Genomic DNA, 14,916 nt, shown 5'->3' with positions numbered 1-14,916 from the left:
AAAACACAGCTTCAATCTTTTCCAGCTGCACCTTGGATGTACTAGAAAGAGAGGGGTAAAAGTCATGGCACCAGTTCCCAGCTCTGAGGTTCCATGGGAATGTCCCTCACCCAAATGCTCAGGCTGGACACAAGGTACCCATAACCCCTGGCCTGGCAGAAAGTCACAACCAAAACCACAGACTCTGAGAGCAACATTAATGCTCCAAAACTGACAGAGAATCCACCAGCCAAGTCAAATTTTCCTGACATCAAAATATTTCAGGAGCTACCAAAAGCCAGCCCAGAAGTTCTGGTTCCATCTCCTAAGCTGTGTTGTCACCCTAAAGAGTGGCCATAATTCTTCATAATGGGAGTGGGCTCCCCTTGCTTCTGTGTACAAAACAGTGAGTTGGCCTGAGGGAGGAGTTAGGCAGTTTGAAGTCATGGTTTAATTTCCTTTGTAATTGCAAGTTGATTGCTGGTTTGAATTACATTGCATGCATTTTGCCTCCTGTGCCAACCATTTCTTTAAGTGGATAAACTTAAATTAAAAGAATGGTATCAATTGAAAGGCATTTCAAAGTTGGAATCTCAGAAATTACTCATATTAATTATCAACCTATCAGACTTATTTAAAGAAAAAGAAAAACACCTTGGATGATTTTCCATAAGTATTTATTTTAATGTTAAACTAGTACAACCTTAACCAAAAAAACTGCAAGAAATATTCTTATTTTCAGGGGAGATTATTTGTATTTTTAAGGAGAAATACAAAGACTGCAGAATTTTTTCATGCTTTTGCCTTCCATGTCTTGAAATCCAAGCAGTTTAAGACAGAATAAATTGTTTTTTAAAATTCCTTAAATTTTCTTAAAAATAATAAGGGCAATTTCACAGTTTTCTTGATGAAGGTTTGCAACTTAGCATCTAGTTCATTCTTCCCACATCCTAAAGACCACACCTATGCCACACAAGAGGACAACACCTACCTGGAAATGTAAAACATTGTTTGAGGCAGGCAGTTCACAGGAAAGGTTGCCTGGGAGTTCTGTGTTCAGCTAGGCTGAGGATCATGAGGATAATGACAAGCTGAAGGAATTCTTCTCATTTTTCAGACCCTTCTTATCTTATTTGGCAAATGTTCCCAGACTGTTGTCTGTGATAGCCCCCAGAGCAGCCTGTGCAGACAGCTTGTGAGACACCTGCTTGCAGGTACACTGCAGAGAGCTTGGACATGCTGCAGCCACTTGGTGCTCCAGCTGTGAGCCTTTCTGTTCCGGACATTGGTGCTACTCATCTCACTTCAGATACATAAATAGTGGATGTATTTCAGCTTGTCACACTCATGGTGGTCAACAGAAAAAGAGCAGTTTGGCTGGGCTATTCTAGATACCATTCTAAAGTGAACTCATTGTCTTTTGTAGGACAGAAGTTTGGGATAATTCATCCACATATATCCCTTGATAGATTGTTGCAACAAGGCCTGAAGAAAACATTTCTGTCTGACCAGTGCAAAAGTTGTGGGGATCTGTGAATAGTTTTAAAATTCCCTACAACAAGTGCCTAGCCTAAGAGAGAAACCACAGACCTGAATGAAAAATCTGTAGGCACAGGTAGGAAAATCACATTTGTAGGGGACTAATCTGTCTCATTTGTCTCATTCATTTCTTAAATGAGAAGAAGCGATGCTGCATATGACCCAAACACACCGTGAGACAGTGGTGCAGGGGTCAAAAGCAACTGCTTGTCTCTGTGGAAACTAGTATTCTGTTAATTGTGGAGAGGTACAATCTAGTGACACTTCACTCTGATCTTTCCCCATACAAACTTTTGAATTTGAAAACTTCAATGTGCCTTCTGTCAATCAGGTAAGGAACCAGCTGCACTGTGCTGAAGCAGAAACAGGAGTGGGTGCATCACTTCTCTGGTGCTCAGTCTAAATGTTCAGCCAAGCAGAAATAAGTCACTTTGACCTCAACAAGCCATATCAAGCTAAAAATAAAAGAGTATGAAAATAAATATGCATTCTCAGGGTCTTTTCTGATACTTTTCAAGATAAGGCATCGTACACACGGATGAGCCTGTTGGACAAACACACCATATCCTGTTATATTATTGTCTAGGCTCTTCATTAAAGTGTTTTAAAAAGACATTGCCCTGGATATGTAACAGGAAGAGTAGGGGGCGGTTAAAAAATAACTTTATTTTCCTGTTACATAAAAGTGTCTTATTTTTCAGTCTTAAACCAGAAATTTGGAGTTTTTGCAGCACCATCTAGTGAGACTAGGGAGGTTTCACTCAACTTATCAAAAACTACAGCCTGTTCCATCTTTACTTTCCCATTTGTATTTAATCATAATCTCCTCATAATCTTTGGGACCAACAAGCTGTGGAAGAAGGGACCTTCAGTGCACCCAATAGTCCTTTTTGCATCTCTTTCTGAAGCACATGAAATCTCCCAGCTTTGCCAATTGCCAAGCTGAGAAACTGCAGTGCTTTCATCAAGCCTTGCTATCAATGAATTGCCTCCTAGTTAGTGAGCTGTGCCTCTGGGATCTGTACCTTGTTTAGAAAGAATACTCTCTGCAAAGGGCAGATGTGTGTTTTAGGGGACGTGAAGAATGTTCTTCGACATCTTAGACAGGGATATCTGTCATCATTCCTACCAGGAAGTGTTACTGAGGATGTTTTCTATAGGATAACTTCTACACACTCAAATCTGTGCCAGACACATGCGAGACTCTGTGCAAAATATCCTTCCTGGCCCAAAGATGTTGCTGACAAACAAAACCCCGTCTGATTCCAAGCCAGCTGAGATGACACACATCTTTCCCTAAGCTTCTCAGCCTCTTAAATGATTTCCAGTGCCTAATTATGATGAAAACTGCTTTGTTTTCCTCATCTATTCATTCCTTGTTAAAAAATCCTGGAGTATTTTTCACACAACTGAGGCAATGTGCAGAATTAGAAGCATTTAAACATATTTCTCATACTATTTCTTCAAATAGAGGTTTTTCTCAAAGATAAAATGAATCTCCTCTCAGAACTTTCTTTCTGGAATTTTTCATGTCACCAAGACCTGTACATCACTGACACCAAAAATATTAAAAATTTCTAAATAAAAGCAACTCACCTGCTTTCAACAGCAGATAAGCACATTTTTACAAGTTATGTGACTGTTGGAAAAATTGATCCCACTTGGGAAGATGGAAACAAATGACATAATTCATTACATAAAAGCTATGATGTTATTTTATGTTCTTATCTGTATCTGCTACTAAACCATAAATCTGCAGTTATTCCTCTCTTATCTGAAGCTGAAGAGTTTGTCCTCCACTTGCACAATGGAATTCTCTCCTCCATTAGGATTTCTCCAAGGAGCTGACAGAGTTGAGCTGCCTGCACCCAGATTTCAAAGATTTCTGTCTTCTGCCCTCCTGCTCTCATAAATGTCATTGCTGTTACATCTCCATTGCTGGAACACAAAGCATCACTGGTTTAAGTCTTTTTTAATTATCCTTTATTTTCCTTGATAACTTCTTTACAAAATTCCTCTTCCATAACTGCTTTACACAGGGCTGACTTATTTCATGAAGTGCAAGGGAAGGAGAAGATTCAAAGGCTCAAAGGAGGCAAAGTTCATATTGTCACTCAGCCCCTTAGCTAGCAGCTGATGAGATCCAGAGACTCTTGCCTGTCCTCTCCCAAGGGATGAATGTAAAAGAGCTGAGCTACAACTCTGAAATAGACCTGCCAGAAATACCTGCTATAAAGATTGTAGGTTTTCTCTCAAAACTGAGATATATAAAAAAATTTGCAGAGTGACTTATGACAGCCTGACATCATCTCTGGGAAAACCAATTTGCAAAAATTGTTATTTTTACTCTAAAAAATAAAGTCCTGCTTTCTTGTGATAAGTATCTTTCTTGCCTATAAGCATCTTGATTTATGATTATTATTACATCATATTTTGTGAAAACATTACTTTTTGGAAGTGATCCTATGGGATCTAGAATATGTTGATAAATTATACCTTAAAATGCTTTAGTGATTTTATATGCAATCAGTGGGTATATTAATTGCTGCCACCCAGTGGGCTCATTTGTAGGCTTTGGCTCACCATACTATAATTTAATACATCATTGTTTGGTTAAATGATTTCATCCTTTCCATCTGAAAGAGGGTGATTTATTTTCCTCTATCAGCAGCTACTAAAAATGAATGTTTCAAGCTACAAGCTTTGGTTAACTTAGAACATGTTGTCCTACAAAAATCTTTTGTTTCTTGTAGCGTGGGAACAGCCCTGTGGAAGGCAATTATACTTGAGCTTCAAGCTAACTCTGTGTGAGATAACCTGCTTTGCCTTCTGGGCCTACCCACAAAGTCTAAGGAAAGTACTCTGCTCTGCTTAAATGACAAATATTCTATCAGAACTTTTATAAGAAGTTGTTAAACATGTTACACAGAGGGAATTCTCTCCTGAAAAGTGCTGGTGTTTCAGACCCCCAGGTAACTTGCACCGGGGTGCTTGTGGCCATCAAGTTATGCACTGGACAGAGGATGTCAAAGAACCAATTTGCAGTTTGTGCTCCTGACCTGCAGCTCCACTGCTGCCAGCCTCAGTCCCAGGCTCTCAGCCCTCCTCAGGAGCTGGCCTGGATAATGCTGAAGTGAATAAACTGCTTCTTAAATCTGGGCTGCTGTGTTAACAACTTCTACAATCTATATAAGTGTTATGAATAATGAAATAAGACACTGGCAATGACAGCACATTATTGAGGAGCTGTTAAGTGCTGCATTATGATTTCATTTTAATGCTGCTCCTGGATGAGGGAGTTTGCATGCCTGTGCATGAGGAGGAGGAGGGATAGGAGGAAAGCTGCTTAATATTCTTCTTGTTGACCTATATTTTGAATTTATCTACCTATTTAATTTAGAGCATGTCACTTCCAGCAGGACTGGCCATTTGGGGGAGGATTATGCTGCTCTTTATGTTTGTAGTCTCAGAGGTCTTGTTGGACTACAGGGTGCTACAACTAGTTGCCAACAGTGACAGGAAAAAAAAAAAAAAAAGACAAAATAAGCTTCTTGCAAGTTCCTGGGCTCCCCAGTCCTAATTTGTACTGTACAAGAAAGACACAAAGCTCCTGGGGCAAGTTCAGCAGAGGGGTACAAAGATGATAAGGGAACTGCATCACCTGTCATATGGGGAAAGGCTGTGGGAGTTGGGCTTGTTCAGGCTTTAGAAGACACAACTGAGAGGAGACCTCATCAGAGTATGTGGGTATCTGAAGGGAGCCAGGCTCTTCTCACTGGCAATAAGACAGAGGCAAAGGACAGAAACTGTAACACATGAACATGAGAAAAAAAATTCTTATATGTGCAGTGAATGAGCCCTGGAACAGTTTGCCTGAGAGGGTGTGAAGCCTCCCTCCCTGAAGGTATTCCAGAACTGTCTGCATGAGCCCTGTGCCATGTGCTCTGGGATGGTCCTGCTTGAGCAGGGGGTTGGATCAGAGGGCCCTGCTGGTGGTCCCTTCCTACCTGAATAATTCTGTAATTCCATGATTCTGTAATCCTGCAAACCAAGGCTGTCCACCACTGAGGCTGACACAACTGATGTGGGGAGGAGCAAGAGCAGGCAGGGATGAGAACAAGCAGATTCTTGACTCAGAAGAGAGTATAGGTTGCTGTAAATTGTATTCTGAATTTGCCCTACAATAAGCAGAAATTTGGGAAAGAAATGCACTCTGAATGCAGCACAAGTGCAGGATGTGCAGATCACAATTTCAACCCTCCAGCTGGGGCTTCTGTGACAAAACCCAGTGTCCCTTTTACTGACCTTAGCCAAAGTACTGCAAAATAAAGTAATGCTCTGCAGGAATAAAGGTGAAAGAAGTTGGCCTTGGTGTTTTAAAGAAGCTAAATAAATCTACCACAAGAAATCCAAAGTATCTGGAGATTGAAGTGGAGAAGGGTATTACACCTTTATATGATATTGCTCAAACTCAAGCACAGCATGGGCACAGAGGCAGGGAAAGAGATTTATTCCAGCAATGACAGTGGAACCACTTATATGGCCAAAGACACTGGGAAATAAAATCACCTTTATTGCTCATCAATGGTAAAAAAACCCTTTTGCTTTCTGCCTGTAAAGCTTTTTACCTTTGATGCTACAGCAACTGACCAATAAATCACATGGTAAATGCAATTTCCTCCCAGATTTTTAATATTTCTTCATTCCCTGGATAAGCCTCAGCTGGAGGAAAAACAAAACTCTCCAGAGTTTACCAGTTAGAAGTGTTACAATATTGATTTCACAGAATGTCCGAGATCCAGCTTGTGTTTTTTTCATCTGTTCCCCAAACAAGATACTGGACCAAAGCAGCACATCCTGGGGATCTCAGACCACACAGGAAATATCAGAAACTGATAAAACTGAAGCAAAGTAGAAGGGATTCAAAACTTCCTACAACGCAGGGAGAAGAAGATGTAGTAAGAAACTGTTGAGGACTTCACAGTTACTTCTCCATCATCCTAAAAATGAATCCTCTATTCAGCTCTGCATTCCAGATTGTTGGCATCAAAACTGACATTTAATGACCTGACCATTTAATTTTTCTTATATCATGGCAGCCAAGTTTCACCAAAAAATGCTGAGACTGAGAAGCAGACCTCATTCTTTCAAGAGAAAATGTGAGAAACAGCAGTGATGCATACTGGGACAAATAATTAGACAACTGATTTTTATCCAAGACAAAATAAAGTAAGGACATTGGTCATCTAAGATTTATAAATGTAAAGTGAAATAGAGGTCCACTATCTGAGCTCTTCTTCCAGGTTCAAAACTGAGACAGACACAAACTTCTTGACTTCCCTGTTCACAACTGAATTGTATTCTATAGACTGTCAGGTGCCTGTGCTTGCCAAAGGGATGAAAAAAATATCGTATGTGGCTCTGGTAATAACATTTCTCTATTTCTTTCTTTTTTTTTTCTTTTTTTTCCCACAGCTCCATTCAACCCTCCCAATGATGCAGACAGTATGGTCAAATTTGATGCCTATGGAGATGGGATAGGACGATACAACGTGTTCAATTTCCAGTTCACTGGAGACAGATACTCCTATGTGAAGGTTGGTCAGTGGGCAGAAACACTGTCACTGGAGGTAGACTCTATCCACTGGTCCAGGAGCTCCATCCCTGTCTCCCAGTGCAGCGATCCCTGTGCTCCTAATGAGATGAAGAATATGCAACCAGGAGATGTCTGCTGTTGGATTTGTATTCCCTGTGAAACCTATGAGTACCTGGCTGATGAATTCACTTGTGCAGACTGCGGGCCTGGAAAATGGCCCACAGCTGACCTGACTGGCTGCTATGACCTCCCAGAAGACTACATCAAGTGGGAAGATGCTTGGGCAATAGGTCCCGTTACCATCGCATGCCTGGGCTTTATTTGTACTTTCATGGTCATTGGAGTGTTCATCAAGCACAACAACACACCCCTGGTCAAAGCCTCTGGCCGTGAACTGTGCTACATATTGCTCTTCGGGGTCTTCCTGTCTTACAGCATGACTTTCTTCTTCATAGCCAAGCCTTCTCCAGCCATCTGCACCCTGCGCCGTTTGGGGCTGGGAAGTTCCTTTGCCGTCTGCTACTCTGCCCTCCTGACGAAAACGAACTGCATCGCCAGAATATTTGATGGCGTAAAGAACGGTGCTCAGAGGCCCAAGTTCATCAGCCCCAGCTCTCAGGTGTTCATCTGCCTGAGTCTCATTTTGGTACAGGTGGTGGTGGTGTCTGTGTGGCTCATCTTGGAGGCGCCAGGCACCAGGAGATACACGCTTCCCGAGAAGAGAGAGACTGTCATCCTGAAATGCAACGTCAAGGATTCCAGTATGCTAATGTCCTTGACATATGATGTCATCCTCGTGGTTTTATGCACTGTGTATGCCTTCAAAACCAGGAAATGTCCAGAGAACTTCAACGAAGCCAAGTTTATCGGTTTCACAATGTACACAACGTGCATCATTTGGCTGGCCTTTCTCCCTATATTTTATGTGACATCTAGTGACTACAGAGTAAGTCTTTGGACATCTGTTTCCATAAATCATATGCAACACTTTAGAGGACCATGTCAGCATTCTCTAAAGGCTTTTGTTTCACTTCTTTTGTCCCCTGGGTCCCTTGCCAACAAGTTCTCTTTCAGTGTTACCAGATTTTGGTTTACTTCTAAGAAAGGTGGCCTCATTCCTAAAAGAGTATGTGCAGTCAGAGCTGGAAGGGATTAGTACTGTTAGTCTGACTGTAATAGAGGCATAACATATGGATTAAGTATTCATTTGGGTCCATCACTATATGATGTCACAGTCCTAACAGAAAAACCCAGTAGATCATGACCCAAAATTAATCATAATGAGTTATTTGGCAGAAATAGAGCTTAAAATAAAATCTGTGCTAACCAGTCTCCTTCAGCAAAAGAATCTGCTATTAAAACATGATACTTCCTTTCAAATAAAAAAATATAAGGATAGAATTTCAAAATTTACTATGAAACAGAGTTGTTAAAAAAAACCTCAACAAACATTCTACTTAAATACAGAACTTTTTATTCTTCCTGCACTTTACAAAACACATGCTCACTGAGCAGTAAATATTGTTCAGCCTTCACCAGCAAACTTTAGAAACATTAAACTGCTTAAATTGTCAGATAGTGTTGCAAAGCTTCAAGTCCAATAAAATCGTATTTTTGAACAGAAGGAAATTGTCTCAGAAAAAAGATTCAGATCTGCTCCACTGGAAATCTCACAGTTATTATGATGTGAGAAGTGACTGTGGGAGTTGGCCCTTGCAGCAGTTTTCAGAGAATGAGTTCAACTTTCTGCCCAGAAGAAAGGTAGATTACCTTAGGGGGGTGTTATTGCCAATAGTGTGTACATGAAATAGCATATAAAACTGAGGAGCTAATAATGTCAGTTAACTTACTTTTGGTGTGGCCACCCTGGAACAATATATTTAGTGCTATTTTACTCAGCTTAGGAAATGTACTGAAAACCTCTAGAAAACAAGAATAAGTAACAAATGACGCAGTGAGACATGCAGAGTGACAGTAAAAGAGCTAAATATATTTAGTCTAGACAAGAGTAAACCCAGAGAGACGTGATCACAGACTATAAATAATTTCAAGGCAACAAAACGAGAGGAAGGGATTATTCAGTCTCAGGAGAAGTTAGAATAGCGAGTAATGGATTGAAGCTAATGAAGGAAAAGTTTAAGGAAGGCACTAGGGAACAGCTCAGGACACCCAAAGCAATCAGGAAGACAGACACAGGATGAAGGAAATATCAGTGCAGTCACATGAGTGGGCAGTACAGACAGTAATGGCCAAGAGGAACATGACTTGATTGTTCAAGCAGAATTTTACAGCCTTATCTCCTGAGTGGAGTTTTTGAAACCACTTGTAAGCATTGAATTTATACACAAGGTTCCAAATAAACCAACTCAAGTACTACAAAACCAGCAGAAAACGCTTTTAACATATGTTTGACACTTTCATGACAAGCCTACACTTTGAAAAACCCATATTTAATTTCCATGCTGTATCACAAGTTGACTCTGAATCAACTTGTGCCATCCTAATGTAGCCCTAGTCTAGTAGCACAACCAATAAACAGCCTTAAAAACAGCCCCACTCAGCCTGGAATAATCTTCAAATTTGCTGGGGATACACTTGATCCCTTCATCTATGTCATTTATGATTAAGTTGCATAACGCTGCTCCAAATATGGACACCTGAAGGACATCACTTGTTACTGATGCCTGTCAGGACTCCGAGCCATTGTCCTCTGGATGTGACCATCCAACCTATTTCTCAATCATCTAACAGCCCAGTCATCAAATCCATATCACTCCAGTTTAGAGAGAATGGTGCTGAGGGCACCTATCAAAGGCTTTACAGAATTCCAGATAAATGAGATCTGTAGCCCTTGGTGAAGCAGTGTTGGCTGTCCCAAATCTTATCCCTGTTCTCCATGTGCCTTAGCACAGCACATGGTCTAGTGGGATTTTCTCCACTCTGCCAGCACACCAGTCTCATCTGTGAGGCCAGGTTACACACTGAACCACTGGAGTGACCTGGATTAAAAGGAGCCCTGTGGGATGGAGCTATTTTTAACCCAAATCATTTAATTGATTGAGTGTATAATTATGCCAGCACAGCTGAGCTGCTCCAGGCAGTACAAACCCTGGGAAAAGCAGGGTGGGGGAAGAGGGCTTTGATAGTGAAAAAAACAATTTGAAACTAATGAAAATAAAGGTAGCTTCATTTACTCTTGTTTTATGAGAAAACTCCTGTCTTGTCTTACACATACAGCACCCAGTTCCATATTTACCTGACCTGACAGCATAGGTCTGTGGACAAAATGTAGAGGTAAAGCAGAATGTGAAGCTAAAGTGTTCCTTTCTCATGCAGGCTCTGTTGGATCTTCCATGTTCGCTCACCCTGTGAAAGCTGAGCACATTTCATGGTGTTTGCAACATCCACGTTGTGCAGAGTGATTATTAAATGATCACATTAATTATTCTCATTGATGACAAAACACCAATTGTGCTCAGTATATAAGAAAAGCAACAATGTCCATTCCCCACTCTGTTTTCCAATTTGCACGAATTATTTCTGACATTTCAGGAGATATGAGAAACATTCCCACAGAAGAGGGCTAATCTCAAAGAACTGCAGGAGTATAGCTAAGGAAAAATGAGCCATATATGTATAATCATTCAAATTAAGCAGTAGAATTTAAAGAAATTTAATTCAACATCTTAATTAAGCAATCTGCTTGGAAGAAAATAATATAAACTGAAAATGAGGCAGTAAACTGGCACTTAGTTATACTATTGAATAAAAAGTGTAAAAGAGAGACAGTGCCAGCAAAGCTACACTAACAAATGCCCCAAGGCAACTATTCTAAAATCCTGCAGCCTTACAAACAATTCATTTCTGAGCCCAAAAAGTGATATCTCAAAATCAAGACACTTTTAAGACTCAGTCTGAAAACAGTCACCAGATATTATCTTTACTCCAAATCACACCTATATTTCTGCAAGGGCTTACTCAAGTTCTCTGATTAGGGCTAGAGCTAGAGACCAAACTGGTTTCAGATGGATGCTTTGCATGAGACCCCTGATGTAAACCCACATAATGTACAGTATGTGTGAGCTGGTTCCCACTGCAGCCAACACTGCTCAGATATTGCATGACAAGCATAACTCTGATGAGGTTAGAGACCAAGGGTAGGAGAGAAAGAGAGCAGATCTATCCTTTCTGTGCTAAAACGAGGGAGAACACACTCAATCTCTCTGACTGCAGACATATGCAGACACACAGGGCACCACCAGCACCAGCACCTCATTCCCATGATACTGGGATTTGGAATCATAAGGATGCAACAGAGATTCACACCAGCCTGCACCAGTGCAAACCCCCAGGACTGTGGTTCGTGCTGTCATGTAGTAATGTTTCTAATATTTTGCATTTCAGAGCTTTCCATACTGAAACACAGTGCTTTGTGCCCACTCTCTCCTAGGTGCAAACCACCACCATGTGCATCTCTGTGAGTCTCAGTGGCTTTGTTGTGCTGGGCTGCTTGTTTGCACCCAAGGTGCACATCATCCTTTTCCAGCCCCAGAAGAACGTGGTCACTCACAGGCTCCACCTCAACAGGTTCAGTGTCAGTGGGACCGGGACCACTTACTCACAGTGTAAGTAACAAGCCTGACACCTTTCTGTGGGGTTGTGGTGGGTTCGGGTAAAGACAGGGTGGGCTGAACCTTGTAACCCTGTGAAAGTGTCATTTCCTTCGTGTCTGGAGAGGAAAACTCATCCCCCTCGCATGGGAGTCAGCTCAGAGCCTGCTCTGGAGCTCACTGAAAGTTTTTGGCAGGCACAGGCTCCAGCCTGCTGCACACACCAAGCATCCCCTGTGTCTCTGTCGCTCTGGCAGTGAGACAGGAGCAGATTGCCTTGGAGTACTCCTGTCAGAGCAGCACACTGACAGGATCTGGGCCACAGCACAGTGTGCTCTCAATGGCTCATCACCTGCACTCTGAGGAAAGGCTCCAAGTCTGCAAAAAATGCATCCAAGGGATGCCATAAACTGCATCTCTCTGCAGAGCATGATCAATAGCCTTTGTCAGTGCCACAGCCTGGAGAAGCAATCAGTGTTCTGCTGCAAGGACAACTCAGTTGCTCTGATTCCCTTCTTTCCCTTATCTTCACTCTCTTCATCACAAGCATGTTCACAGCTGTGATTTTGTTTTGAGGCTGTCACTCCTTTTCTGGGTGAGCTGCTCAGAGAGTTTTATGGATTACAAAAAAAAAAATATAGGTCACATGTATATTTGTTCAGGTTTTTTTCTTTGTCTAGCTTAACTAACTGATCAAAGATGGGAGCTCATTCACAGAGCTCTCTGTACAGCATGTCCACCCTGGAAATCTAATTGAAAAGCACTCTACAACTGTGAAGAGGAAGGGAATAAGAGGCAGAGGAAAAGGGGGACACAAGCAAGGCTTTTCCAGCAAGTTCACAGTAAATTAGCCTGAGGTTTTTGAGTGTCACTTAAATTTCAAAATTGTCTCAAAAGCTTTGGCACTTCAGATTTCAGACAGAGCATGGAAGTAACTTGGCACCCTGCTATGTATCACCTTAGAAGGGATTGGGAAGTGAAGGGATCCCAGCCATCCCTGGCTCTCCAATCCCAAAACACACTGTGCAGGAATGCCCAGGGTTCCTTAACAAGAGCTCAGCCATGTGGCTCTACCGGGCCCCAGTTTCCTCAGTCAGGGCTGCATCCAGTCCTGACACCAGAGAGCAAACACTCCTTGCTATTCTGGAAAATTTAATGACATGGCACTATGTGCCTGAAGTGCTGAACACTCCAAAAGACCAATCAATTCCAAAAACTCTTAGAAGTGTGGTCCCTTGGCGAAACGGTAAGTCCCATGAGATTCTTTTCATTCTTTATCAATTTTGTGTAAGTGGTCTTTCCAAGTTTTTTAATACTATCATCCTATGGAATGAGCTTAGAAATAATTTTGATTCATAAATACTTTGTACTGGATTCTGGGTTGCATTTTGGAATTTTATACTTTTATTTTAATGGCTACATTAAAACACGTGTAAACACATGTGCAAACATGCAACTGAGAGACATCCTCAGTGCACATCTTCACATTAAAACCTGCATTTTCAGGCTTACAAACAGCTTGAGGACATTAAGAAAAGCATACAAATCCAGATTTACAATCTCTTACGACTTCATTGTTTAGAAAGGTTGCTGCAGTTATTTACTTTTACTGCTTGCACTTAATTGAATCAGGCTGCTCCCCTTGTTGGACTTTTTAGACCATGGAAAGACATGGAAATAGGGCTAAAAGGTCCATCACATTACAAAGAAAACAGCCCTATAGTTTCCATCTAGGACAATTATTTGGGAAAATAACACTGTCTATCACTGTCACAATATTTCCAGGATGAAAAATCTTCCCTTGCTCCCTTCCACTAATTTTTAAATTGTTTTAAATAAATTTCTATTATATTTCTTAACTGTTTAGTTATTTATAAAACTCCAAAAAGGTTGCCATTCAAATTGGTCCTAATCTTTGTCTAAAATATTCCTCTTATCACTTCTGGGGTTGTCAGATTGTTTATATTTTGGTCTCAGTGGCATCATGGTCATTCAGAAACTTCTTAATATCAAACTCATCAAAATTAGCTTTAGGGCATTCTAGCAACTTTGAAAAGCCAGGTTTTATGCATTATCAGAGCTCTAGAGGTCAGTGTTTTTCCCATCTCCATGGATTCTCACCTCCATTGCATCTCAGGGCTGCCACCACCTCTTCAGTCAGGAATGCCATGAGCATAGTGGCTCTTGAACAGCAAGTAGCACACAGACAGTTTTTAACACAGCTTCCTGAACCACAGAAACTGGTCAAACACACTGAGAAAAGGTGACATTCATAATGCTTTTGGGTAGTCCAAGTGTTAGTGTCAAGCTTTGATCTTTTTGATAGTTGAAGTCTGGACCAAAAAAAAAATAAATATATATATATATATTTAAGCCAAATTGAGGCAGGGTAAGAGTGTGCTTAGGTATATGACATGTTCTGAAATGTACATATTTGTACACATTGTTTTGGTTCTGAAAATTCCCATTTGGCAGCATGCTAAGTTCTGCTGCTCCAGTAGCATCTCACTCATTAGGATTTTCTCCTGTTTTCCTCTTTTATGTGCTTCAGCACCCATAAATCTTCACAGAGAACTCACCTTCCTGAATTCATAAGCACCTTCATGATTCAGACTAAGCTTCCACACCCAGATGTCATTTATCCATGTTACATCCGCATGGAGAACTGCACACAGAGCTCAGCTCCTCCAGGTGGCCTGCTCAGGGGTCAGAAGGAGAATTGAACCTACTATTTATAGCCAGACTGGCAATTTTTTTCCCTCTGAATTTATTTTCCCAGGCCTGGCTCCAAACTACACCTGATATAACTTGATACACATCTGTGAGATTAACTCACAGTTGTCCAGCTGTGAGCATGGGTAGAGGAGACAATGCTCTCAGGCACATGGTGTCATTTTTGGGGTTGCCCTGTGCTCAGCCAAGAATTGGACTCAATGGTCCTTGTGGGTCCCTTCCAAGCCAGGATATTCTGTGACTCTCTGATCCTAAGTGGCACACTGACAGCAAATTCAGATCTGCCTGTTCCTGGCTGTGTAGGCAAAGCTGCAAGGTCACCATGGCAGATCCAGGCTCCTGCATTGTACCTCTGGTTCTTTTCCTTGGATTATCTAAGCAAAATGAGGGACAGCCAGGAAGAGGGAGATCAAAAGCATGAACTTGAGCCAAATCACAACTTCTGCTGATGTCACACTT

The 14,916-nt window shown here is 41.3% G+C and overlaps 1 protein-coding gene across 5 annotated transcripts in view; it reads left to right on the top strand.

Moving 5' to 3' along the window:
• GRM3 (glutamate metabotropic receptor 3) overlaps nt 1-14,916 on the top strand; it is a 101,438-nt gene that overhangs the window by 83,811 nt on the left and 2,711 nt on the right. For all 5 annotated transcript variants that reach the window (XM_023918703.2, XM_023918704.2, XM_086886599.1 and 2 more), the window contains 2 exons: nt 6,994-8,060; nt 11,565-11,739. In XM_023918703.2, the coding sequence (XP_023774471.1) occupies nt 6,994-8,060; nt 11,565-11,739 (1,242 nt within the window). The remainder of the gene's footprint in view (nt 1-6,993; nt 8,061-11,564; nt 11,740-14,916) is intronic.

Source organism: Cyanistes caeruleus, chromosome 4, assembly GCF_971803275.1.
Source record: "Cyanistes caeruleus chromosome 4, bCyaCae1.hap1.1, whole genome shotgun sequence".
Taxonomy (NCBI): Eukaryota; Metazoa; Chordata; class Aves; order Passeriformes; family Paridae; genus Cyanistes; species Cyanistes caeruleus.
The sequence above is the reverse complement of the archived record's forward strand: the minus strand, read 5'-3'. Positions and strand labels throughout refer to the sequence as shown.